General features: G+C 33.4%; 4 protein-coding genes across 6 annotated transcripts; 1 reads left to right on the forward strand and 3 right to left on the reverse strand.

Moving 5' to 3' along the window:
• Positions 1–2,064: 2,064 nt before the first annotated feature.
• On the reverse strand, positions 2,065–7,367 carry LOC7475908 (peptidyl-prolyl cis-trans isomerase CYP23). 2 transcript variants are annotated; one of them, XM_002315481.4, is made up of 9 exons: positions 7,145–7,367; positions 6,910–7,023; positions 6,491–6,639; positions 5,184–5,256; positions 5,003–5,092; positions 4,202–4,241; positions 2,835–2,917; positions 2,693–2,742; positions 2,065–2,399 (listed from the first exon to the last, which is right to left on the reverse strand). In XM_002315481.4, exons 1-8 carry the CDS (start codon positions 7,244–7,246, stop codon positions 2,722–2,724), a joined length of 672 nt encoding a protein of 223 aa, XP_002315517.3. In that variant the 5' UTR covers positions 7,247–7,367; the 3' UTR covers positions 2,065–2,399; positions 2,693–2,721. The 2 variants fall into 2 exon arrangements, 1 of the variants encoding a protein (XP_002315517.3); XR_008060459.1 differs by lacking the exons at positions 2,065–2,399; positions 2,693–2,742 and having other exon boundaries at positions 4,922–5,092; positions 7,145–7,355.
• A 2,741-nt stretch (positions 7,368–10,108) lies between these two features.
• LOC7475909 (uncharacterized) lies at positions 10,109–10,909 on the forward strand. Its single transcript, XM_002314345.4, has one exon. It carries the CDS (start codon positions 10,291–10,293, stop codon positions 10,660–10,662), a length of 372 nt encoding a protein of 123 aa, XP_002314381.3. The 5' UTR covers positions 10,109–10,290; the 3' UTR covers positions 10,663–10,909.
• Positions 10,910–14,014: 3,105 nt separating this feature from the next.
• On the reverse strand, positions 14,015–17,706 carry LOC7496690 (chaperone protein dnaJ 49). 2 transcript variants are annotated; one of them, XM_024611228.2, is made up of 3 exons: positions 17,604–17,706; positions 16,408–17,521; positions 14,015–14,503 (listed from the first exon to the last, which is right to left on the reverse strand). In XM_024611228.2, exon 2 carries the CDS (start codon positions 17,472–17,474, stop codon positions 16,410–16,412), a length of 1,065 nt encoding a protein of 354 aa, XP_024466996.1. In that variant the 5' UTR covers positions 17,475–17,521; positions 17,604–17,706; the 3' UTR covers positions 14,015–14,503; positions 16,408–16,409. The 2 variants fall into 2 exon arrangements, with proteins under 2 accessions (XP_024466996.1, XP_002315518.1); XM_002315482.4 differs by lacking the exon at positions 14,015–14,503 and adding an exon at positions 15,986–16,337.
• A 2,544-nt stretch (positions 17,707–20,250) lies between these two features.
• Positions 20,251–27,129, reverse strand: LOC7475910 (uncharacterized). The gene is made up of 9 exons (XM_002315483.4): positions 25,477–27,129; positions 24,484–25,224; positions 22,961–23,455; positions 22,463–22,554; positions 22,239–22,326; positions 22,009–22,123; positions 21,801–21,927; positions 21,540–21,714; positions 20,251–21,185 (listed from the first exon to the last, which is right to left on the reverse strand). Exons 1-9 carry the CDS (start codon positions 26,977–26,979, stop codon positions 20,478–20,480), a joined length of 4,044 nt encoding a protein of 1,347 aa, XP_002315519.4. The 5' UTR covers positions 26,980–27,129; the 3' UTR covers positions 20,251–20,477.
• Positions 27,130–27,358: the final 229 nt, after the last annotated feature.

The raw sequence follows: 27,358 nt of genomic DNA on the forward strand, positions 1-27,358 counted from the left end.
AATAAGATTATGCTTTTTTTTTAATATTACTAGGTGTTCTTTTTGTGCAACCTTACTTCTTTTTTTCTTGAATCTGATTCAATTGTTTTCATGTGTGTTTCTATTTTTACTATCGTTTGATTAAAAAATAATTAGTTTCAAAAAACAAAGTTATTAAATACAAACAGGCTCATTACTCGTATTGTGAAATCATATATTTTGATCTATATTTATCCATCAACTTTTCAATTTAGTATATGGTTATCATTAACAACCTTTTTTCCGTAGTTAGAGGGGCAAATAATTCTCGATTTATTCTACTGAATTTATGTATCAACCTTCTGATTTATGATTATAAGTTTTTTTAATGTAAAAAAACACAACGAAAAGGCCTTTGTATTTATTTTATTTTAGTTGAATTTTTTTTATTTGACCAATGGGGAATCGCGGGCTGACTAACTAGTATTACCTAATACATATAAAAGACCTATCTCTTTCATTGTTCACGTCAATAGTGAGAGAGGTGGCCTCCTCTCTTCTTTTTTTTGGCATTTCCCTTTTTTTTTCCTTTCATTTTTGTTCTTATTTTCTAAATCTCATCCTTTAACATTTACTTGATTTTGATTTTATCTTTATAAATTGTTTTAGTTTAATTTCTATGAGATTATCATAATCTCAAATATACATCTTGAATTATATGAACAGTGAACCTTCTGCCCAATGTTTTTCTTTAATTTTCAAACTTTTTTTCTTTCAATTGCATCCTTTATGCTATAATTATATGAAATTAGTTATAAATTAAAATACATAGAAAATGCATGGCTCACCTTAAATCCATGAAAATTTTTATTTTGATCCAAAAATTCATTTTGTTAATTTCTCAGTCTTTAAGTTGGAGAGAGGAGAAAATTTTATGGGAAACTGTGAAAGAAAGAAAATGATTGGTTGTCTGATTCCAACAACAAAAATGATCATATTTGGTGTCGAGAAGAGGAGTTTGATGGTGGTGGCATTTTTTTTAAGGTCTTGATACGCGGGGTCACTCAGGCCCGCGCACATGGCCTGACCTATTTTTTATATATAAAAACCTTCATCATTGGGTTTTTATGAATTTTTTAATTTTTTCTCAAATTGATTCTTTAATATTGAGTTGATTTTGAATTGGTTTTTATTTTTTTATCATATAATTAAAATAAAAAAAATGTTAGTGAACCCATTGGAATCCACAACCCAGGTCACGAGTTCGGCGAGTTAACTTGATTGACCAAAATTGATCCAATTCATCATCATCTTAATGTTAAAAAAAATACGAGCATTAATTTTTTTTTAATTCAAATTTTTTTTAATAACCATCTAGATTGCTTTTATACTTAGGCGTTTGATCTTTGTTTTTTATGTTGTTGTTTTATCTCGAGACCCACCAAGTTGATTGGGTTAACATTAAAACAACTCATACGTGATTTAATTGGAAACCCAAACTTGACAAAAACTCAAGTCAAGAGTTTCAAGTTTAACTTGATGGACCAAATTTAATAATAATATTAAAAAAAATCAGCAACTTGGATGTTTTTTATGTTGAAAAAATCTTCAATCCAGCCCGCAGCAGCATAGCACAGTAAGAAAACTAAGCTTATACTATATATAAGATGAAGCAAATTCAATGCATATAAGCCAATCAAATGATTCCAAGGTTCATGAACTGAATTTACTTGACAATTTTTGTCTGCGGCTAATAATATAGAATCAGAAATCACTCTTATTAATATGGCCCATGTCCCTAGCTTACTCTCGAAAACTAATCAAATTCATGCATGCCAGGAGCAGAAATTTCCTGATGGGCTAGATGGTTAAGCAGGCTCTGATGGGTTATTGTACATTATATGGGCTAGATGGACCAGAGAATTTTCTTCGAAGCTCAGAAGTCAGACCACATGAGTGCGGGGGCCGTTTGATAACTGAGCACAAGGGCATCCCGAGTTCGAGCCTTGGGATGTGTGCTGTGTTTTAACTTTTAGGCCATTAAATTAAACTCGGCAAATTTCGAAGAGAGAGCCCGCATGATACTTTGAAAGGGGAAACACGAGAGAAAAAAAATGTAGTTTATTTTGTTTTTTTAAATATTTTTTTTAAAAAAATACATTAAAATAATACTTTTAATTTTATCACAACTATGCGCCTAAGGACAAATAACCCGATTGACGGATGCAGTAAAAAGGACAAATGTGGTCTAAGGTGAAAAAACACAGTACTATATTTCTCATGCCTTGTGTTGACATTTCGTAAAATGCTAACCCTTATGACGACTGAGTTGGATTCTCAACGTCTTCTATTATTCTGGACTTTGATTTGGTCAGGCTAGACCGAAGCGTCCACATATTCGCACAAGTGGTAAATTCAGCGTCTGCTTCAATGCATCTCCACTGCAACATAAACCAAAATATTCGATAATAGGCTGCAGCGTGATACAAACTAGTTCAGACAAATTAAACACTTGGTTCTACACAATCTAGTTTGTAGAAAATGGATCTCTTCCAATTTATCCTGTTTTAGACACCTCCATGACAGGGGCTCATGCCTCTTAATGCCCATATGAATTTGTTTCATGACCAGTTACAACACTCGCTCTTGCAAAGTTGTTTCTCCATACAGGCAGGCAGGCAGGCAGTCAATCCTTTTTAATCTATACAAGCAACATTTGAGCCAGATAACTTACACGAATCATGTCATTTCTTGTTGACCAAGTCATGGGAAGCATTTCATTCTCTGCACATAAGAAAAAGGATGAGTAGGAGTTTGTTCAGCATCATGCCACACCACATTAACTCTAATCTATGTTCACCAAATTCCAAATTTACCTGTTTCTCAATTTCAACAGCTGATGCAGAGAGTCTTCGTTTCAAGACTGACCTCTCCTCTTCGCAACTCTCCATCTCAGTATCTATAAGAAAAAAACATCAGTGAAAGAATTGTAAAAACTGAATCGTTTTTTTTTTTCCTTTTCTTTTAAGCTTTTATAGTTCACCACAAATAGCTCCAAAGAAATTCAAGCAGAAGTCCTTTATTTTTCATTGTTTAGTCCAAGAACAAATGTCAGTTCAAGATAGCGCAACGAAGCTTTTCCAGAAACCTGTTACTGCTCATTCCAATTATATATCATGTCGTGACTAATTCCTACAAAGATATTCAGCAGGTCATGAAAAGGGCCATTTCTTTCATCCAGTGCATCCATATCCAGTACAAGTCATGATATATAACAACATAGTTAAAACAAATGGTCTATCACCATTTCAAACTAACTTCTTTTACAGACAAAGATTAGTTACCTGTTCATGTTTTGCTGACCTGCTTTATCCTTGAGGCAAAAACCCCAAAACTATCAATATATATACTTCTCCTTTTCTTGTACTAATAATTGCTTTTAACCAATTTCAATTAAGATTTTTGGTGCCCAATGTTTTTTTTTTTTTTAATTTTTCATGTGCATTAGGTTTGACTAATTGTTAGTCATATACTAAAGATTGTCATGTGCAATTGGATAATTTGGGCAAGAAACCCACAATCAGCACTTTGGAATTATCTACAATCTGATAGTTTTGCAAAAACCAAATTAGGTAAGTTCTTGGGAAAAGATCACACATAAGAAACCTTCTTTTTCTTTGATGAAATACATCAAAAGCATTGGATGAACTAAGTAGAATGATTTCTGATAGGACACTCCTAGACATGGCCTGTGTAGGTTCTTAATGAATAGAGCAAATATGCTTGGTCATCAGTAAATGTTGAAGCCTCACAAGCAAAGAAGTCATATACATCATCCCTTAATTTTATTACATTAAGAACATACCGCTTGATTTATTAAGCAATGCGATGAAATGCCAGAAACAGAAAGATAACTAGCATACAGGTTCACACTGAACACAAGACAGACACAGAAGTCACTGTACCAAGAAAAAAAAAAACATTGCCCAGAAAATATATTTGCACATTAATTGATCAGAATATAGATGAGCTCAAGGACTAGCATTTGTCAATAAACATTTGTAGTATTGAAAACAAGTTTAGCAAATGAGTCCACATGCCATTTAACAGAAAAAATGTGAAACCCTAAAAAATAACCACTGGTTAGCAGTTGTTATCCATTATAGATTACAACAAATGAAAAGAGAAAATTCCTAAAAGATGTCAGAAACAAACTTAGAACAAATAGTTGATTAATGCGTACCATAATAATATGATGACAGGATTGTGATGCGTTCAGTAGGCTGGAAAAAAAAAGGAGAAAAAAGAGTATTTAGCCAGGTGCCGAGGAAGCAGCGGCTGCTCAGATAATAGTCCAAGTGAAAAAATATAATCAGAAGCAAGCAAAGAATGTTGACCTAAACCAATTATTGGCATAGATATATCCGCTGGGTGAAACAAAAGGCCACATACAACAATGCAAATAATAGATTTCTTGGCAAGGAATATTGCAGTCAGGCACAGGTATCCAGATTCACTCCTCATCACTGCATTAGTGTGCAACAGGAATAGAACTCACAACTGACCCCATTAAAAACATCCCAGAATATGTTGAACACCAGATAATCCAGAATCAGTTTTGGGTGTACATGATTTAAACATGCTCCAGACCAGTTTTAGATTTCCATATACTTGAATGAGTGGACAAATATAGCCTTGATTTGAAAACCTTCCACTCTTCTGTCTTCTTGGCATTCATATTTTTCTTTGCTTCCAAGTTATCTAGCATATGACAAGTCACAGCTACACAACAACATAAGCATGCATGTGGCTGTGTGTGTTTCTGAGTGAATGCTGACAATTTTGGTGATTGCAGAGATTGGATGAATTTGTAAATGCAGAAAATTTTTCATGATTACATAGGATGCAAGGGCTGAACCATAAACTCTTATGCTATACTTACTTTACAGAAATAAATATTCACCTGTAAGAAATAATTGAAATCCAATTTCTACTTTTCGCATCATCCTACTAAGGTAAAGCTGAAAGCTTATCAATACTTTACCATCACAAAAATTCCCTCCTTACGAGTACGGAGTTGCTCAAGCTTAGTCAGTGTGTCATCACCTTTGGTAACCTTGCCAAATATTGCATACTGAAAAGAAATCAAGATGGCAGTTTCAGGTCAAAGTGATGTTCAGGAATAATCCGTGTAAAACTATGTTTGGCATGTTGAACTAACATACTTGACCATCTAGATGAGGGGCATTTCCAAGAAGCATTGAGAATGAGGATTGTGCACTGTTTGGATCTTCAAATCTACAACAAAGTAAGAGGCAGCATCATATTAGAACATTACATTTGGATATTACCGGGGAGGGCACTAGAAAAGTGCTGGTCCAAAGTAAAAATGGAATAACTTTAGAACATAAACACATCCCAGGTTGCAGAATATCCTAAAATGAATAATTGCGCAAATTTTTCTAATATTTGACTATCCAAAATAACTTCTGCAATTCCTAGTGACAGTGAAAATACTATAACAGCAATCTTGTCCAGCATTCTCTTATCTTTAGTTTGAAAAGGATGAAATTGGTCTACTCCTGGGAAGCGTCTTCTGTCATCAACAGACAACATATCTCAGTCCCATTGACAATAACAAAGCACTTGGTGTTCAAGAATGCAGTCAAATGTTACGTATTTACCTTGGGCAATATCTGAAACAGTATTAACCAAATACACTAGCCCTAAAAGTGTCAATATGAGTTCCAAAACTATCATTGTTAATATCCAATTTCAAACATAAATATACTCCTCAAGTATGTGTACCAATGCCCTGATGTAAACCCTACAAAAAGTACTCTTTTGAGATTTGAATCTTCAAAAGGACCTACCATGATGTTGGCTTTTGCTAACATGAAAGGTTTGGTTAATCGAATTTAGGGCATTTAAGAAACATTCAACTCTCTATCCAGCAATTAGATGGGTAAAAGAACACAATCCAAACCTATTTGTTTCCCATGAGGTAATCGTTTCAGTGATGAGCTAAATTAATCTGCAATTTGGTTCTCTCAATATATCTTCTGATAATGGTGAATCTTAAAACATCTCCAACCACTTCTTTCACCCAAATGCTTAAAACTTAAAAGCCTTTGTGGCCTTTCCTTTGAGTCTCATTTTGGGAAATCATTTTTTCCTTTGTCTAAATACCCCCTTCTCACTCCAGTAGACAAAGACATTTCTATATCAACAGCAGTTGAGATCATTTTCATTGCGTTGTGTCCCCCAAGTTCTTTTTACACAGCGTTATAAAGATTCTAAGTTATTCTTAGGGTTCACTTTATAACCTGCAAGCTGTTAGACTTGGCTCTCAACAAGCTTACATGCAGAAAATGTAAAACAACTCGAAGAACTAATAATCATAGCGAACAAAGCATCTTGACTATATCAAAACTACATCCATGTCTCAATTAACCCCTTCGACAAAATAATTTGGACAGTATAGGATAGAAATAAGCAATAAATCTCAACAAAAAAAAATGAAGAAGATAACCTGCCCATAGAAAGAATTCCCCTAACATGTTTGACATCACTGAATTCACCAACAACAGTCTTCTTAGCTTCCTTTATTTGCTCTTCATTCATCGGAGCCGATCGTCCACCAACCACATCTGCTACTTGAGCAACAAACCCTTTATCAACCTGCCATATTTTCAGCTTCATATTTCATGTACTTATCCACTAAAACACAACTAACTTCTTCTAAGTAGCACTCGGTACATGAAAGTGGACAAAATGTAGAGCCACAACAGCTCTATTGGTGTTTGGTAAGCACACGGGACAGTACAAAATGTAATTTTATCTCGGATCATGTCAAAATTTCGTGTTGTCCAATTCCATCAAGTCCCGTCCAGTCACCAGACATAATCTTAGTATCCATTAAACTCATTTTAAGAAAAGATTGTAGAGTACCCGAAAGAAGTGATTGGTGTTGTAGCATCCAAGTCGAACAAGCTTGAAAATATGATCTACAGTTTGAGGAGCCACAGAAGGAAAGAATCCAAACTCAATGTCTCCATAGTTTGTCTAAAAAAGAAATCCCAGTTTCAAAAAAATTCATGTGTCATAATAACTCATAGTAAAGAACTAGATTAATTTCAGAAACACGGATGAATAAATGTCATTGAGCCGCAACAAACAAATGAACCTGAAAAACGACACGAGCAGAACTTAGGTGAGGATCCTGAGACGAGGAGGCAGCAACGAGGGCAACATATGCAAAGGAGACCACCCACCATGGGATCTTCATCCTTTTCTCTCTCTCAAACTTGGCGCCTGATCTGAAATTGGTTAGGAGAGGGAAAGAAGGAGCTACGAAGGGACAGTCTGACCTTGCTCTGAAACTAGAACTACAGTTTAGGATGAATTGCAATTTTGGTGCCTATAGTTTTCCTAATCTTACACTCCAGTCACTTTTTTAAGCCTTACTTTTTTTTCAGCTATTTTCTCATTGGGTTAGCTTCTGCATCAAGACTAAAATGTGTGAGTTGTAAAAGTGGTTTTTTAAAGTGTGTTTTATTTAAAAATATATTAAAATAATATTTTTTTAATTTTTAAAATTTATTTTTGATATTAAAATATCAAAATGATTTAAAAAAATTAATTTAAAATAATTTTTTTAACATATTTTGATAAAAAAATAGGTTTAATTTCAATTTCAAACATGCATTAAGCCCTTTATTTCATAGTTTTAAACTTTTTTATATTTGTTTAATATTATAAAAGTTGATTAATGAGAAACCCCTTTTATTTAAAGAAAAAATCTGGTTTGGGTTTTTAAAAAAGTGATTTCCTTCTATTTTAAAGAATATATTTTTCAGAAGTTGTGAAAATTAAAAAAATATCATGTTATTTGTTAATTATATCAAATTTAGTCTTTAAATTTTTTGTTGCAATATATTTTATTTTGAATTCTTTTTTTATTTATTTTTTTCAGTTCATAGAATTTTATTTAATTTGATTTTTTTATCAGTTTTAGTCTTGATTTTTTGTTGTTATTTATTTTTCTCTTGTCCTTTTCTTGATTATTTTTTTTATCTATAAGATTTGGTCCCTTTTTTAATTGTTATATATATTTTATTTAAAATAATTTATAAAATTGTAATATTTTTTTTCAATTTCACCATCTTTTAACATTTTTATCTGTTAGATTTGGTCCCCATTCTTTTTATTACTATTTGTTTTATTTTAAATAATTTATGAAAATAAAATTTTTTTTTCAGTTTCATCCTCCTTCAACTTTTTCAAGTATCAGATTTGTTCCTTGTTTTTTAATAAACTTTTAAAAAAATCAAAATATTAATAATTTATTTTTCAACTTATTTTCTATAGCATAGCCAAACATTAGAAAATATTTTACAACTTATTTTTTATAATATTACTAAACATTAAAAAATAATCCACTATAAATAAAAACTACTTTTCAGCAAACAAACAAAATCAAAATTTTTCTCTCAAGTGATCTTTAAAGCATATCCTCGTAACATTGTGATACACTGAGAATAAGTTAATAAATTTTTTAAAATATTGGTTTATATTTAATCTTTAAAAATAAAAAGTAAACCTTCTAAGCAACAAATCAACATATTTATCATAAGTTTATTAGAGAAGATGGGTGACTAAGTTGCGAGTTAAATGTCAAATATTGGAGTGACATTTAGAACCTATCAATCTATAAGTTATGTGTGCTCGTGAATATAGTTAGGTTTGAGCTCATAATTATATTCAATCTAATTTATGATATTTTATAAATTCTAAACTTGATTTATTTAAAAAAAATTTTACCTGAGTAAGTTGAATATATCAGGTTGAATAAAAAAAAAATTCATGAATCTAAAAATTATTTTAAGCAAGTTTAAATATAAAATTTAAACTCTAAATCCTAAACACACCGTCGTCTTTTCTAAAAGCTTTGATTCCCAATAAATCTACCATTTTAACTCTCCAGTCTCGACCATATAAACTACATGAAAAACTTTTATTCTTTCAACTGGATTGATTTATTATTTATTTATAATTTGTTTTAATAATATTAATATTATATATTAAGGTACTTTATATTAGAAAATAATTTTCAATAAAATTCTAATATTAAAAGTTAAAGTTACTGAATCCCATTTTTAATTTAGCTTTAAATATACTTATTAATAATATTTAATAATTTATATACAAATTTCCTAACACATCTTTATTCTTTATTTTTTTTTCTTTCCTCCAAATGCCAACTCCATAAAGTGAAATAAATAAATAAATAAATAAAGCTAGGCTAGTTTCCTCCTCAGATTCGAAGATAGTGCAGGTGAGCTGCCCTGTGTCTTCCTTGCAAGTTTTTGAATGATCCCTCCACACTCAACCTCCTCTCTGGATATTCTCTTTGGAATAGAGACAAGAACATCGCCATCCGGACAAGCCTCCACGCGGTTAGCAAAAACATTGCATATTATGATAAAAATTAATTTTTTAATTATATATATATAGTTAATTAATTTTCACAAGTATTTTTTTCTCCAAGATCCAAATCAAATTAAGGGCATTATTAATTCATAAATATTAATTTTGATATAATCTGTCGATTCCATCTAATTCAGACGAGGAATATAAAAAATACCGAATGCAATCATATTATAAAATTGAATATGAAATGTTACTGTATCCCCTTGATATAAAAAAAATTATTGGGATCCACAAATAATATTATAAAAACCATATAGTATAGCTTGATCCGTATACATTCAAAGGACTGTGTTTTTTTTTTAATTTTTAAAATCTAGTAGGTGGTTTCCAGTTAACCAAATAAACGTGACAACATCTTTCACAAGATCTAATAATAGTAATTTTATTTTTTTAAAAGTTTAATTAATCAAGTTTTAAATTTGATTTTTTAGAAATTACTAGTTTGAATTTCACAAATCTCAGAAATACTAGAAACTTGCATGATTATTAACTTTAAAATTCATGAAATTTATTGAAGTCCGCGGAAACTGAACCGAATATCCAAGTTAATAAATAAAAATAATAATAAGAATAGTAACTTTCTATATTAAAATAAGTAAATGTATATAATTTGTTTTTTTTAAAAGTAAAATATATATATATATACACGGTTTACCATAAACTCTTTGTGTTCTCCAAAATCCAGAGGGTAAATAATCCATTCTCCAAGGCAACAAAACGCGTCCCCAAAGCACCTTTAAGACCGTTCTCATGAGGAGATGAGAAACCCCATCTGCTCATATTCCCTCTCAGCACCATAACCCCACAAGATTTCAAGAAACCACAAAAGAGAGGGAAAGGATGTTCCAAGAGAGACATCGTCATCAACATCGTGGCCCACCCCATGGAATCCTACTAGCAGTGGTAGTCTGCGTAGTGGTGCTAGCTCCGTTCATCTTTGGTGACCAAGGAGCAGCCATAACCGAGGGTTTTGCTGAGCTTTTAAGCCCGATGGGTCTCTTACTCTTGCCCATTATCCTTCTCTTGGCCATCCAGTTCCTTTCCTCTGATCGTGGCTCGTTTGTCTCCTCTGTCTTCTCTACTGGTGAGCCCGATTCCTTCCACCGACTTAGTGGATCACCTGTTGGTGTTGCCCTCTTTCTTGCTCTGGTCTTGTTCTTGCTTTACAATCGTATGTCCATCTTTGGTGGTGGTGATGATTCTGGCGATTAAAAATGCTGCTTATTGATTCGATGGATCTGGTTGCTTTTCTTTCTGTTTTCAACTGTTGTGGTTTTTTGTGTATACAGTAGACTTTCTTGTATGAATACAAGCTGGGTTCGTAGATTCTCTTGTATGAACATGGGGTGGGTGGTGATTCGTCTTTAGATTCATGGGTATTATGGTCATTAGAAACAGATGAAAATTGGTCCTTCAAATTTCATTGTAACGAAATGACAGAAATACCCTCTTGAACTTACCCTCCCCATTCCCCCTTAACTAAAAATCGGTTTATTTTTTGTTTTAAAAATATTTTTGAAAAAATTTAAAATTTATTTATTTATTTATTTTAAATTAATATTTTTTAATATTTTTATATTATTAATAAAAACTCTTTAAAATACCATCACTGTTATACTCTCAAATGTCCCTCCACGATCCATGATTCACTCACGGTTACTTTTCCTGAAACCTTCTAGCATTTCTCATAATGAAGCGAGGGTATTATGGTAATTTAGGCTGTTGTTTATTCAGTTACATAAATAAAAATGTGAATTAAAGGTTGATGAGCAAATCCGACCAAACACGTTATCACCACTATCCTCTAAGCCAATTAAATACGTTATTACCCCTATTTTTCAAGCTAGATACCGTATTTATAAGGTCCGGGTTGGAGTTTGACCCGGTTTAAAGCTTGGATTATGGGTCAACTGATGTTATTTTATTTATTAAAATAAAATGATATTATTTTTGTAAAATAAATCGAGCACAAATTAAGTGGATTGTCTCCTTTTCTAGGGTATGTTACCCTAAAAATAAAATCAAATGTCGATATTTGACCTTTCCCTTTTTTACTTGAGATTGAATGAGTTGTCCATATATATATATATTTTTTAAGAATATTTTAATTCAAAAATATATTAAAATAATATTTTATTTATTTTTAAAAATTTATTTTTTACACCAGAAAATCAAAACAACTTAAAAATATAAAAAAATAATTTTTTAAAAAAATATAATTTTAAATTTTAAAAAAAATCAGGTTGGACCACCCAGCTAAACACAATGATCTTGTTTACTTTTATATTTTAAAAGTAATTTTTTTAATTGTTTTAAATTAATATTTTTTAGTATCTTCTGATTATTAATATTAAAAATAATTTTTTAAAAATAAAATAAATATTATTTTAATATATTTTTTAAATAAAAAATAATTTTTTATCACAACATTATATTTTAAAAAAATCAGGTGAAGATTCAAATATGATCCAAGTCCATTATTTATTGTTCACAGATATAATAATAATAATAATAATAATAATAAGCAGTTTAGCTACTTGTAGTAATGATTGTCAGGGAATCACGTAGAAGGAGATGCTCTTGCAGAACTAATGCATCAGACTGTCATCATCACATGGAGAAGAGATTGATTTTTTCCTCACAAACAAACAACTTTTAATATTTCCTTTCCTTTAAGCACATGGAGTACATATTTAACATCCTTTTTTTTTTAATTTGAATTTTTTTCGTTTTTAATTAATTATTTTAAAATTATTTTGATATAGTAATGATGAAGATGGATTTTAAAAGATAAAAAATATTTTATAACACAACATATATCATATAGAACATGGTGATAAAACCTTGTCAACAAATTAATTTGGTAATTTATTAATATCAAGTCTGGCTCGCAAAGGTTTTATCTTCAGGCCTTGTATGTTTTTGTGTTTTAAAAGTATTTTTGAAAATATTTGAAATTTTTTTATTTTTTATTTACTTCAAATTAATTTTTTTTTATGTTTTCAGATCGTTTTGATATGTTGATGTCAAAAATAATTTTTAAAAAATAAAAAAAATATTATTTTAATATATTTCCGAGTAAAAAACACTTTAAAAAATAACCACTACCAGACTTCCAAACACCCCGAACTAACTTGTAACCTGCGGTGAACAATTAGAAATCCGACTGGAGATAGCAACAGGAAACATGAAAGCTGTACAGTTGATGAGATGAAACTATAGAATAATCCTCAGCCCAGCACCAATCATGAAGAAACTCAAGAAAAAAACCCTAAATCCAGACAGCCATACGAAGAGGTGTTCATGGGAGGCACTCACACTGCCTGCCATGGAGCTGAATTGCAGTCATCCTTGATTAATGCAAGGCCAAAACGACGATCAAGATGAACAATACAGATGTTGATGGAGAAAGACCAAATATTTCTTCATATATATATGTCTATCTCTTTTCCGAGCTGTAAATCTTTTTATTCCATGAAATCAATCTTGAAAGGAAAGAACAGAAGCAGCAACGCGCACGGTATGAACAAGCTGTGTGCAAATTGCAAAATTGCAACTTTTTATATCAGATATACAATAAGCTCATGGCATATACTGTGGGTGTTAAAAAACCTCGTTAGTTTGCATCTTGAAGCAGCAATAGCAACGTCATGTTTTGGACTCCAATTTCATAATCTGATTTTTAAAAAAATAACAGGAAAAAAAAATTAAAAAAATTATACTTTTTATGTATTTGATTGTCTTGACAATTATTTAGATTGGCGTGTTTTAATTTTAAAATGATTTGATTATTCATTGTGGTGGGTTTTGAGTTTATTTTTTTATGATTTTTAATTGAATATTGATTCATGATTCATTGGATTTGTGTTGATTTATTTAGATTAGAATGCAATTTGAACATAATTTATGAAGTTAACAAAACTTGGTGCTTGAATTTTTTGTATTGTTGGATTTCTTTCTATGTTGTTGGGTGATGAATAAATAGTTTGCGTGGAGTTGATACCTTGATTAAAGCACGTTATTGCATTTTGTCGTACATGATCTTAGTATAATTTTATTAAAATTTTAAATTTTTAAAAGTTCATCTTGCAATTAATTTCGAGTTCTCTACATTTTTCTATCCCAACATATTTAATATTTAAAATTACGACCTACATATAAGACACTTTTTCGGTATTAGATAAATCGGTTCCCTTTCACAAAAACAAAAAAAAAATCTCTATAAAAAATATATACTTTTAATTTACATATAGTCAAATCTCTCAAAAAAATAATCATATTTGCATAAATAAATAAAAAATACAAGGTATAATTTAGCATCTTTGAATATAAAAAATCAAGAAAAATAGTAAGAACTTGGCTTGTATTTTAAAAATACCGAAAAAATTTATTTTATTTGATTATATATTAAAGATTACAAACTTATACGTAAAACGTATTTTCAATATTAAAAAAAGAATATAAAAATATATGTTTTGACATTAGAATGATTATATTTTAACCTAATAAGATAAATATTTTTTTACCGAGTATGACTTTTTTTAAATCTTAGACGGACCAACAGTTAGAAAGCACATTAAAATATTTTATTTTATATCAGATAAACAAACAATACAATTTACCTTTGATAGAGTATATCAGGGATGATACATTCTCCCTATATACAATCAGTCCTCTTATTCAAACTCTGAGACCAGTTAGGATTTCTAATTAGTAAAATACTAGGCAGCAACTCTAATTTTTTTTTTTAAGAAACAAGAGTTCCTTATTCTTTTCACTCTTCATCATAAAAATCTTGCTTTGGAAAAACGATCTCCGCGACGCCACATGCATAGAACAGACCACATTTTCAAGTAGGCCTATTCATGCAAAATCAGACCAACCTGGTCAACCAGACTTATTTTTGGGCTTGTGGTAGGCCTCGAGCTTTCAAGCCTTGTCTAATGAGAAAAAACTACATTTGTGAGAAAAATTGTTGAAATCCACATCATAGAAACCACCAAGTCCGTTGTCCTCGCGCTGCCACAGGCTATTTTCTTAATTGTGCATTGAGCTAGATTGAATCAACCGATGATTGAGAAAAAAAACGTATAAACAAACAAACAAAGTGAGCGAAACAATTTAACCACCATGTGGCAAGGCAAGGTAAAGTAGTGCGAAATGACATACAAATCAATATTTATATGAACAGTAAAGCAGCATAAGAAACTCAGTTATATGACATGGAACATGACAAAATAAAAATGGACAGACAAAAAAAAAAACCCTGCTGACAGATGTGTTGTCACAACCACATAAGATAGTCTGGTGAAGGGACTAGATTCTTCATCAAATGAATCAATTGCCGTAGTTGCTTATGTAAGAGCCAAGGATTTAGATTGGGGAGCATCGGCATTCAATATGAAGAACAAATGGTGAATGATGTGCGCATACTTGGTATGAAAAGACTTTGCAACATGAAATACGGATATCACATGCATAGGTGTAAATTTAAAACACTGCTGCTTCTCTTGAGATTCTGGTGGTGACATGGTGACTTGTATTTGAAAGTTCATGCAGACTCGTAGAGTGAAAGGAAGAAAGAAATGCCTGGGTTTTGGGGACATTGGCATCTAGTAATCATGTAAATAAAGTTTCATCACATGCTGTAACAAGGATAGGCAAAGAGTTTCATCATAGAACTTGTGAAAAAAACTGAGTATCTTCGAGAGAAGACAGGTTGTGTTTCCTGCTATAAAGACAAACTTAGTTCATCAAAGACATCAGTTCCAAGGTGAAACAACAGTGAGCGATTTTGGAATTAAGGAAGACATGCGGAATTTTCGATATTGGCGGCATTTAGTGGTAGCATATTCAAACTGTTCCTTTGGATTGTTGAGGATCAATCATAGATAAGGAGGCGCAGCAGAAGGAAAACGTTGCCAATGAAATACTAGAATCAGGCGAAGGTAGATGAGGTAAGAATTTCAAGTGTAGCATGGTATAGAATAATGACACATCAAATGAGAAACTTGTACAGGAATCCGAGAGTATAGCTGCTTAGTTAAATTCAAGGGGAAGCCAGGCCAGTCAATGCCTCACAAAGTTGGAACTTGAAAGACCACACTGTGACCTTGCACAGCTTCATGCAGACCAGTAAAATATCTTATGATTGTGAAAGTAAATAACGTAATAGTGCATAAACTCATACCACTAGTTTATCCACAAAACCCAGAGGGGAGAAGACTTATTGTGGACAATTAATTGATAATAAACATGAGAGTTTTATGCATATTCACATATTGTAAAGAGAATGTACAATAGACATATACCCAAAGGACAAGGAAGAGATTGAAGCCACAATGTTGGCCAAATGGTGAAATTTAAGAAGAATGGGATAGAGAGAACCTAATTCTAGAGTAATATTTCGGAATAACATCTAATCTCCGAAGCAAGCACAGAAACAGTCCCTGATAATGAATTAACATGTGCCTACACAACCATGGAGACAAACACACACAACATAATATTCCAAAGACATCAAACACCAAACTGGTGAGGGTAAGGCTAAACCTTTATATTGCTATCAAAATTTCGATACAATTATGCCTTGAGTCCTGCAAGTGAATCTCATTTGTATAACTTGGGAACCACATCCTTTAATAGCTTAGCACAGACAACACCATATGTATTCCACTAAAATGCATCCATCTTCGAATCACACATGGAGCCAAACATCAGATAGTGAGACATGTCACTAAATAGACGGTGACAGGGGACATCAAAGATCTCCACATGATCGAAGTGGCATTAAATGTAAACTAAGTGACCTTCCTCCAAACAAGCATCAGTAGCAAGAGTATTTTATACAGGAAAGCCCTTCATGAAATCAGGCACTGAGCAATCATCTGAACCAGAAAAATAAAATGAGAAAATGACATGATTCCTAGTCACGAATAAACAGGGTAATGAGCTTACCTTCATGCTAATCCGAGATCACGTAGCTTATCACAGTTAGGAGTGGGCATATTCCTACTCCATTGACGTCTGCGGATTTCTATGTTACAGTACCGCCAAAGCATATTTCTGTAATCCTTAATCACACTGTCTTCAATGCTATCTCGAGCAGGACTTCCAGGAGGAAAGTTCTTATCAAATGCTGATGATTTGACAAAATACTCCACGCCATACTTTTCAGTAGACATGGGAATCTGATAAGCTACATTCTTAAGCAAAGAGTACTCGGGCTCTGAAAACGGCAGATAAGCAAGCAAAATAATCAACAAGAAGGGCAGTATTTGCAGCAGAACAATCAAATTAGGTCCCCCTCCCTGCTCCCCCCTCTGTTGACCATCCGTTTCTCTATTCCTATAAACATGACGAGCCCTAAACACATCTGCCTGACCAAAAAAAGCCCTGAATATCTCATCAGGATCAAACTCGTCGTCATAATAAGAACCACGCGCACTTGTTCTCCGCCGCCTAACATTATTATTATTATACTGCTGGTTATGCTCAAACTCGTCAACCAAACCCGTCTGATCATACTGCTTCCTGGAATCACCATCACTCAAACACTTAAACGCCTTGCATAACTTCTTAAACGCCTCCTCCGATCCCGGAGCTTTATTCTTATCAGGATGAACTTTCAACGACAGTTTCCTATACGCCTTCCTAATCTCTTCAACGGAACAGCTCTTATCGACCCCAAGAATCCCATAGTAATCCTTATTCCTATTAATATGCCTAATCAAGTGCACATGCTCCTCAGTAAAACTCCTCTCCGCACTCATACCCTCATCACCATCATCACTCTTAACAAAACCATTCGTATTCCTATCCTTGGGATCACTTTGATCCACGGAAGCAGAGTTTTCCGATGAATCAAGCTTCTCACATGCAGATAAAAGATGATTAACAGACAAATTATGATTAAGACGTTGCGCCATTTTAATAAATTTGAAAGCGCGTTGTTTATTGCCGGATGCGATTGCTTCTTCGGCAATTCTAACACATCTTATTGCTTCATCTTTGTTTCCATCCATGATAATTATTAATTCCCACAACCTCAACACAAACAATTTAAGAAAATCTGTGTAAAGATAACGAAGACAATTTAGCATATGTTATTATTAATCATCAGATATTGAAGTAGGAAGGAAATTGAGAGTTACCTGGTGATAAAAATATTCGATCTGAGAGATAGAGAGGGAGAGAGATAGAGAAGGGGTGTGCCTGTGCTAGCAGAAGACCATCTAATCACCCAAAGAAATGTTTGGTGTGGGTTCGGTATTTATAGTGATGGGCCCAGGACTGGGCCCAGGACCACCTGCCAATTCTTGTTTATGACACCCCGTTCTAATACCACTTTTTAAAACTCGACGGGCCAACAAGTTAACCTGTAACTTTACATCTAAACTAGATTAAGTTTTAAAAAAATAAAATGAGATTTGATCCAGTGTAATTTTTTTTTTCAAAATAAATCGTTTTTATTACTTTATAAAATAAAAAAAAATAGGCTCAGTTGGATGGGAAAAAAAAAGCCGAAACAAATTTTATGTCACTTTTAATTTAGTCCAATTTGAGCAAATCTCAATGAAAATATTTCAGTTTTATTTTGTCGTTCTGTTTCATGAATATTATTTTTTTATTTTTAAAATTTATATTTTTTTTAATTTATCTTTTAATATTTAATTTATTAGAGATTAAATTTCATAGTTTTTTATCATTTGCTTTTTTGTGGTTATCTCAGTCTCATCATGTCAATTGACTTGATTTTTTTGTCTATTTTTTTAATTGATATTTTTTTCAGTTTCATCATTCAACATCTTAAATATTATATTGATTATGAATCAGGCTTTTTCATTATTTTGATTTAGTTTTTATGAAGTTATTTCAGTCTCATGACCTGAGTTACGAGTTTTGCAAGTTAACTTAGATGGATTTAGGTCAATTTATTGTGTCTTTTTTTAGATTTATTTTTTTTCAATTTCATCATTCAACAATGAGTTTATTGAAAATTGAACTTCATAATTTATCTTAATTTGTTTTATATAAGGTTATCATAGTCTTATGACTCGAGGTGCGAATTTGAAAAGTTAATATATGTTGACCCTGGTCAATCCAATATATTATTATTTCAATATTGAAAAAAAAAGATGTTGTCTTGAATTTTGTTTGTGGAGTAAGGGTGTGTTTGGGTGGGAGGTGTGGTAGCTTTTTTTTTTAAGGTACCACCTTCTTAAAACACACACCACACTTTCTAAAAGCAAAAAATATATGCTTTTAATAAGAGGTGTGGTAGCTTTTTGAAAAAAAACAATCACACCTCCCACCCAAACACCCTCTAAAACTACAGGGCAATTATCTTTGAACTCGTCAAGTCAATCGAATCACATCAAGTCTCCCCTAACATGGTTTAATTTTTTTTCTACTAGAAAAACGCTAGCTATGTCTAGATGTTTATTTTTACATTAAAAAAATTAATTCGATCCGCAACATAATAAAGGTCAACGATCCAATAATTGCTAGATAAAAATGCTTAAATTTTAAAATTATATTCAGATCCTTGACATTGTGTTTGTAATTTCAATTACATAATTCAAGTTAATTTATCTTTATATTTAAACTGGAATGGAATTATATATATTGAATTAATATTTTGAAAAATCCTCCAAAACAAAAATATATCATTACAATTAAAAAGATAAAATGCAAACTAAATTGAAATCTTACAAAAACTATGCCTAATACAAGATAGTTAACTTGAGGAACAACAATACAAGAAACAGAAAGACACGGGAAGCATAAGAACACATTTAACTTGAGTGATGGAGATTGAAACTAAACTAAAACGGTCTGTAAAACAGTTTTTTAGTGAATTTTAATATTTTAAAATAATAATAAAATATATATAAGATATTTCTTCTCTATCCTAATTATTTTTATCTTTTATATTCTAAAATAATAATCAAATATCGCCAACAAAATAATAGATAACATATAGAATTATTTGGTTAAATATTTAATTTGAGGTGAGATAAGATTACCTTCAAAAATATTTTACCAATATAAAGCGTATTCATTAATCTGTATATATTATATGTTTCACAACAAAATATATAAATAAAAAACTTCCGCGTGTAGCTAAACATATGAAAAAAGTTTTTTTTAAGTGAATTTATTAAAAAATATATATTTTTATAAAAATAGTTTGTTTTTTATACATTTGATTATATCATAGAAAATAATATAAAGATTAATTCTTTGTGTGAGGTATAATAATATATTTTGAATTATTAACTTTTTAAAAATAGTATAATTTTTATTTCTATCAATCTTTTTGAGGTCCCTGTAAATTATTGAAATTAATTTATTTTTTTGGAATTCTATTTATATATTATAATTTATATTTAGCATGTTGTGTATTATAATGTATTTTCTAGCAATATTGTCTAAATCAAATCAAAACACTAATATATACACTAAATATATATCTGTATATTAAACATATTGATATATCCTCATATACTATTCTATATACAATATTATATATTTGAAATATATTTTATTAATATATAAGAGAATAATAAAGTATTGTGTCATTTTAATTTTAATTTTTTCATAAAAAAGTGTTTTCCATTTCAAAAAACACTTTTCTCATTCATCTAAAGCTTATTTTTTAAATAAAAAAAATAGAAAGTAAATTTTATTAACTAGTTTTTCAAAGTATAACCTCCAGAACAGAAGGCTAGAGCAATATCACAAAATTTTGTCCCCGTCTACCACTTTAACAAATCTGCCGACATTTTGAAGATGAACTGAGTAAGAAGAGGAAGAATTTCATAAAACTTGCTAGTATCTACATACAGAATATATAGTGTTCAGTAACCCAAAACTGAACTATATCTTGTTCAGGACATCAAAACTGGTTTTTGCTTTGATATATGTTAGCTCCACTGTGATGACAATAAATTAAAATTACATATCTAAATCCTCAACTTGATGCTTCAGTATTTTTCAGATGGAAGGAAGAGAAACTTTAGAAATCAGTTTTCGTCATCAGAATAGAAACTCTGTCTCCTTCTCAGCGATTCTAATACATGCGGAGGACGATCAGTTCGAGCACCAGTACCGTCCTGGTTTGGCTTGAGTTTAGGCCTACTAATGGAGCTAAGTGGTGGTGTTGCTATTCCTCTGTTAACTTCTCTTAGCACAGACCTGACTCTAGCTTCAGCAACTGCATTTGCCATCGCCGATGCCACTCTTGAATCACTTTGCGGGTTTTCATTTAAGTTATCCTGAGCTTTTGTTCCACCTGCAGTCTTAGAAGCCCCAGGTGAAAGAAAGCTGCTATGGTTTTGCATAGAGGCTACAGCCACGGCAGCTGCTGATTTTGCCTTGGATGTTTCGTATTTTTGCATGTCGTAAATGAGCTCTTTCTGAAGTTGCTTGTCAGCGACTAATATTTCATCAATCTCATTCTTGTAATCCTTGAGAATAATCCGGAGACATTCCATGAGCGAACCTGTAAGTGGGCTGTTCTTGCTTTCTAGTAGTCGTTTAAGCTCTATAAAGATGGGGATGGTATTTTGAATAAGACCCTTCTTCACTGCTTGAGTTATGGCCCCTCTCTTGGCAGCTGCTGCAGAGACTCCGCCATCTCCACTTTCTTCCTCTACATCTCCCGCATCAGTCTGTGATCCACGGCCTGATGGGATTCGGATCTCTTTGCACGCAAGAATTTGAAAAGCATCCTGCACCCCCAATTAACAAACAAGTAAGAACAACAAGACGAGGATTCAAAATTATTACCCACCCCTCTGAATTACCACCAAAATAAAAATTGAGAAAGTCTTATTCACTAGGGAATTTGGTAAAAGATGGAAACTATGAGAAGTCCAGCTGCCATTTCACTAAGAGCAAAGGGCAGTAGGTGACTTCTACCATTGACACTCTGGTGAAATGATGGAGCAACCTTGAATGAGAAGAATGGTCGGTGATCTCTTAAACTAGAAAAGCACAGCAATTGAAAACTTACTCTTGCCAATTACACATATTCCTAAAGGGCTTGTGGAAGTGTGGTTCTTAGATAGGCATAGGATTACTACCTGCAGAACAGACTGTCCCCTGACATCCTCCAACTTGAGCATACCATCTGATGCAGCTGCAAGAATCTCAGCACACAGCTTTGCAAATGTTGCCAAGAGGTGCTCGGGAGCCATTTGTTTCAGCAAAGAAACATAGATGTGCATTCTTTTAGACCTTGAGTTTTCATCATTACCCCTGGAAATGATATTCTTCAATAGATTATCTTAATTGAAAATGTAGAGCATTTCTTTTCTTGGTTGCAGAATAACAGAGGCACCTACCTGATGGAAAATAGATGGCTCTCTGTTTGTGAACTTTTAGAACCACAATGCCCATTATGGGCATCACAGTCATTCAGAACAAAAATAGCTTCCACAAAACTGTTGTAAGCTAGAAGCGGTGCCTTGACTGCACACAAGTTATATACATCAGTAAAGCCCAGGAATACGTCACCAAAATAAAACTGATGAGTTGTGATTGCCTATTGACCTTTTAGAATATTCCCAAAGAGGAAATCAGCCAATTGTCTTATCGTTTCTGACTCATCAACTAGTGACAAAAGAAATCGAAGGAAGAGCACTCCCCTCCACTTCACATAGTCCCTCTGAATGTAAAAATATAATTAAAAAGTGAAAAAGGAACAGTGATGATTACTCCCATAAAAAGGAAAAGGAAACAATGGTATAACAAATGACAGAAACCCTGAAACAAAATTTAACCTGCAACAATCTTGAAAGCAGTATAAATGTCTGCCTCCTCACAAGTTCACATGGATCACGGAGACACTTGGTGATCTTCGATATGTAACTGTTGACTTCAAGAACAGCTAGTTAGTGTCAAAGAGATTATCGTTTAATACCAGTCTTTTTTTTCTCTATTTATGAAGAGACTATTATTAAAAAAAACAAAAAAGTTACTTCTGCCATTTGCCTACAGGCCTCACCAATCAACTAGAGCAGTATAGCGAATGCAAAAATCAGCCATCATTACAACAAGATTGTTTCTAAGAGCTGCAGAGTCACTCTTTTCAAGCTCCTGCAACATAAAGTGCATTGCAAGCATTTCAGAATTCAGAAGCTACTTTCAGCTGGAATGAGGAGCATAGTTTTATGGAGTCTTTGACATGAGGGGAAGAAACAAAGATGTAGCTTAAATAGCTCTCATATTGTTCAAGTCTCGTGCGAAGAAAAAAAGGTAGCTAAGTATATCACTGCAACTACAACCCCAGAGGCATTGCTTCAACTCTGTTATTGTACAAGAATCATGCAACTACAACTCCAAAATTGCGAATTCTTTCTAACTATATATTAAGATTCCTGATCAACAATACCCATCATTGCACTAAATGTCAACAAGAATGCTGAAGAAAAGTAGCATAAGTTTTGTATTTACTAGAAATTCAATTGTAACACTAGTGAGATGTTTGTTGGAACTATCGAACCTGCACAAACAAAGGAATATATCTTTTTGCAAGTTCTTCGTCTGCTAAGCAAATCTTTCCCATTGTTAACCATGCTTGAATGTACAAAGAGGGAGCTGTCTGTTTCAGAGAGACTTGAGGGCCTGGCAATTTACTTAATTTTGGATCAGAATTTCCTGAAGTGATGATGGTGTGTAGTAGAGGAATAATGGTGCTAGTATCCGCTGAAGGACAAATGATAACTAAAAACCCAATGGAATAAACTGCAGTTACTGCTTCTGACAACAATCTAGATAGGGCTGCAGCTCTCTTTCCCTTCCTAGTCGCACTTCTAGGAGGTGTGAAAAAAGCATCCCCCTTGTTTGTTTCTGAATCTCCTGTGATGTACTTCTCCAAGATCCGAGAAGCTTTAGAGAGAAGCTGCTGTACCCATTTGATGACAAGACTCTCAGCTTCATCAGCATCCAAAGCCTTCCGCTTGCACAAGGTTCTGAGTGCTTTAACATGAGCATTAACCTACATCAAACATGTCAATGCAATAAAACAAATCATACACATAAAGCCAGGAAAACATTGTGCCAACTCTTTAGTACTGGCTGCTTTAGGTTGCTTAACTCTTTCTAGGAACTATGCAACTAAAGTCATAGTGCCATTGCACTCATCCTCACAAGATTCTATCCTGCGAAGTTCACTTCATTAGAAAGTAACCAGATGGAAGCAAACTGCGTATTCCTTTCAGAGAACATATGTGCATTCTCTCTTTTCACACTTAATGGATTAAAGCAAAAGCAATATGCCCAAGATCAGCAGGATTAAAAGTCTGTATAGGGAACAGGAATAGTATACTTATAAGAGCTCCTATCATTGCATTAAACCTTGAAGTATACAGTTCATGTTGTTTAGAAATCATAATAAAGTAAAGCATTGTCAGCATATTCCTCCACATTTCTTATCCAACATCATGCTAAAGGTAACCTTTTGTAAACAGTGTACAAGCAAAATGAAAATTTGCATGACACTATTAAGAAACATTGGAAGCATGTCCATGCTGGATTCCCAGATGCATAGAAACTGAAGCTAAAGCTTGTCAAGATAAATTTAGCTATAAAAATGCAAGTCAGGCAAACTCTAGGCGTCTTTTGAAACCTCATACATAGCAATGGTGATCAATGTATGGCCCAAGAAGGACATGTTTAGAAATCTAGAATACAGTAAAGCAATATAAGCGTGTTCCTCCACATTTCTTATCCACCATCATGCTAAATGTGAACTTTTGAAAACGGTGTACAAGAAAAAAAATTAGTATGACACTATCATGAAACATTAGAAGCATGCACATGCTTGATACCTAATGTATAGAAACTGAAGTGGAAGCTTGTCGAGAATTTAGCTATAAAAATGCAATTCAAGCAAATTATAGGTGACTTTTGAAACATCAGAACATAGTAATGGTGACTAATGTATAGCCCAAGAAGGATGCTAGCAGGAGAGAACAGAAAAGGAGACGCTCCTATATACTATTATGCATATGCTTGTATAGCTACCTCTGTTGAATGCATGCTGAACTCTTCAATTCTTATGAGCAAGTTATGAGCTAACTCTGCTGCAGGTTCAGGGGGCAGCTCAACAGAAACATTTGAGATTGTTTGCAGGAGAAAAACACGATCGCTAACCCATTCAACAGAGCTGGACTCTATGCCATCTTCATCTTCATGCATAAATTCTTTAGGACATGGACTCTTAAACTCACCTACTGCTCTGTACTTATCAAGGAGCTGCCAGTGATGATGGAGAAACTCCCAGTCAACAGCTTTTGAAAGGTACGCTGACACCTCTGATAGAAGAAACCAAGCACCAGGTGGAGCTGTCCACTTCTCTATTGGCATGGAATTGCTCACCCAATAAGACTCAGAAGTCTTTATGATGTACTGTAATGCTATAGCAATTTTAGGCCTCAGTCGTTTCTTCTTACCCAAGCTTGTGCAGATTTTCTTCACCCAAGGTGTCACCTCTCCATTGCAGATCTCCTTCAAAAGAACCAAGATTCCTGGAAAGAGCAGCCCAATCTCCCTTTCTATATCTTTTGCTTTAACATTGGAATCAGAGAAAGTGGTCTGGTTGCGTATGGTACCCTCAGGTCCTGCTCTGGAAATGCGATCCAAAACCAGTTCCATGAACAAGTTCTCGCATTCTTCTTGAATACTACTTTCATTATCTGTTATTAATCGTGGAACAGAATGTAGCCACTCCATTATCACACTTTCATCTGAAAATGTTCTGAAAGCCTACAATGTCAATGAAGAACACAAGATAAGGAAGAGAGAATGCACAAAAGAGCATACGCAACAATTTATTTATTTATCTATTTATTTTTGTGAAGAAAAAACAAACTGGCCAAGAGGAGACACAACAACTTAGATAGGCGCACAACATACAAGGTCTAAACAAGCGATAGAGTACCATGCTTTACTCATGGCAACAAATTACAGACAGTATTAAACAAGGAAACATTACATGAAGCACTAAAGTGGACTTACCTCTGACAGAGCAGAAATTGCGGCTTTACGTATGCTCACAAGTGGATCAGAACAAGCCATGCCCATAGTCTTGAGCACAACCCCATCAAAATTGCCACCCAAAATAGCACTCAACTTGGTTACCAAAACAAGTGCAGCCTTCCTAACATTTGCCTTCTCATCCATGCACCTTTTCCTCAAAATATCATTTACCCCAACTTCCACCTCCACTTCCCCAAATCCTGTTACTTCCTTCAAAACATCATGATTCTTATCATCACTTGACAAAAACCCCACTAACTGAGCCAAATTAGACAAAGCACGAGCTCGAATTCCAGAACTCGAATCCGAGCAACGCTGAATCAATGCCTCCACACATTTAAAACCCCACGAATCCTTCACTTTACAATCCAAACCCACTCCAATAAACGGATCTTTAAGCAACATCATTAAATTCAAAATCAAATCCACTCCCAAAAGCCTAAGACTGGCCTTCCCTTGTGTCATTTTCACCACATACTCAGCAAACCCAACTTGGTGCTCTACGTCCATCACTCTAACAATCTCTATTATCGCCTCCACTGCGAACCCTCGAGGCTCCGCCTTCTCTGGAGCCTTTTGAGCTAAATACCGCGGCAAATTCACCACCCCCTTCTTAACCCCGTCACTTGTTTTCCCCGCACCCACCATCAAACCCTTCACAAACCCCAAAGCAAAGCTCCTCGCTTGCGATTTCCCCATCAAAATCAACGGCGCTAACGCCTTCAAAACCTCCGCCGCTGTCTCCCCTTCCTCTCCGTGCTCAGATTTCAAAACTTGACACAAAATCTTCGAACACAAACCCGCCAATCTCTCAAACCCCCCACCCATTTCCCTACTGGTCGCCAAAACCAGAATTTCCACTATAGTTTGAACCAAACACTTCAAACTATCAGGAAACCTGTCCAAGTGAATCAAGTCTAAAACAAATACTAATCTCTCAATAACACATAAAAAAACTCTCACGTCAAAAAAACCCTCACCCCCACCCTCACTCTCACCCCCATCCCCATCACCACCCCCATTATTACACGCAACAATCCCTCCTCTTTTCCTCCCTTTTCTCTTCTTAGCCACTCCCGAAGAATTTCCTTCTTGTGGGCAGCAGCGAGGGGACTTAACAGCCCGGCGAAGCGAGCGAAGGAGAGCGAGAAAAGAAATGGGATTGAAAAGAGTGAAAACTGGGGAATTAGGGAAAAGAATAAGAGAGAGGTAAATTTTTGAGGATAGGAGGGAAAGATGCGTAGGGGCCGAGTCCATTGCGGAAGTGAGAGAGGGGAGAAGAGAAGATAAAGAGAAGGATTTAGAGGAGAGACTGGAGAGGAATTGAGAAAGAATTTGGGGGTCATTTGAATCTAGGAGAGATTGGAGATTTTGGAGGGTTGAGAGAGTGAAAGGAAGTGATTGTGATTGGTTTTGAGTGTTTAGGGTTTCTTCTAGGTCTGTGATTAGGGCACAGACTGTTGGATCTTCTTCTTCTTCCATGAATTTGACTGGAATTGTTGCTGTTTTCTTTTCTTTTCTTGTTTTTTGCTCCTTTTAGTTTCTTTCTCTATCTTCAGGGTGAGGGCGAGGTTGACGATGAGTCGCTCGCTCCAGTTTTTGTTGGAAATTTTTTAGAATTTTTGGCTTTCCCGCTTAGAAGTTTCTGCATTTTTTTATTTTTATTTTTTTATAAGGAGAAATTACTCCAGCATTTATAGTTTTTAAACAGATTTGGGTAATGCATTTTAATAGTGTTAATAATAGTTGTTTTTATTTTTTATTTTTTATTTTAAAATATATTAAAATAATATTTTTTATTTTTTAAAATTTTAATTTTAATATTAATATATTAAACAATTTGAAAATATATATAAAAAAT

This window comes from Populus trichocarpa, chromosome 10 (assembly GCF_000002775.5).
Source record: "Populus trichocarpa isolate Nisqually-1 chromosome 10, P.trichocarpa_v4.1, whole genome shotgun sequence".
Taxonomy (NCBI): Eukaryota; Viridiplantae; Streptophyta; class Magnoliopsida; order Malpighiales; family Salicaceae; genus Populus; species Populus trichocarpa.

What these genes read in the sequence shown, in the direction of transcription:
- LOC7475908 (XM_002315481.4), bottom strand. Translation starts at nt 7,246, where the DNA reads ATGAAGATCCCATGGTGGGTGGTCTCCTTTGCATATGTTGCCCTCGTT. An exon ending in AGGAGGGAATTTTTGTGATG is followed by an intron (nt 4,242 to 5,002) that starts GTAAAGTATTGA and finishes TTTTTTTTCCAG; the next exon opens with CCTACTGAACGCATCACAAT. An exon ending in CCTGTCATCATATTATTATG is followed by an intron (nt 2,918 to 4,201) that starts GTACGCATTAAT and finishes TTTTTCTTATAG; the next exon opens with ATACTGAGATGGAGAGTTGC.
- LOC7475909 (XM_002314345.4), top strand. Translation starts at nt 10,291, where the DNA reads ATGTTCCAAGAGAGACATCGTCATCAACATCGTGGCCCACCCCATGGA.
- LOC7496690 (XM_024611228.2), bottom strand. Translation starts at nt 17,474, where the DNA reads ATGGATGGAAACAAAGATGAAGCAATAAGATGTGTTAGAATTGCCGAA.
- LOC7475910 (XM_002315483.4), bottom strand. Translation starts at nt 26,979, where the DNA reads ATGGAAGAAGAAGAAGATCCAACAGTCTGTGCCCTAATCACAGACCTA. An exon ending in CAATTTCTGCTCTGTCAGAG is followed by an intron (nt 25,225 to 25,476) that starts GTAAGTCCACTT and finishes TTGACATTGTAG; the next exon opens with GCTTTCAGAACATTTTCAGA. An exon ending in TGCTTTCAAGATTGTTGCAG is followed by an intron (nt 22,124 to 22,238) that starts GTTAAATTTTGT and finishes TTTTACATTCAG; the next exon opens with AGGGACTATGTGAAGTGGAG.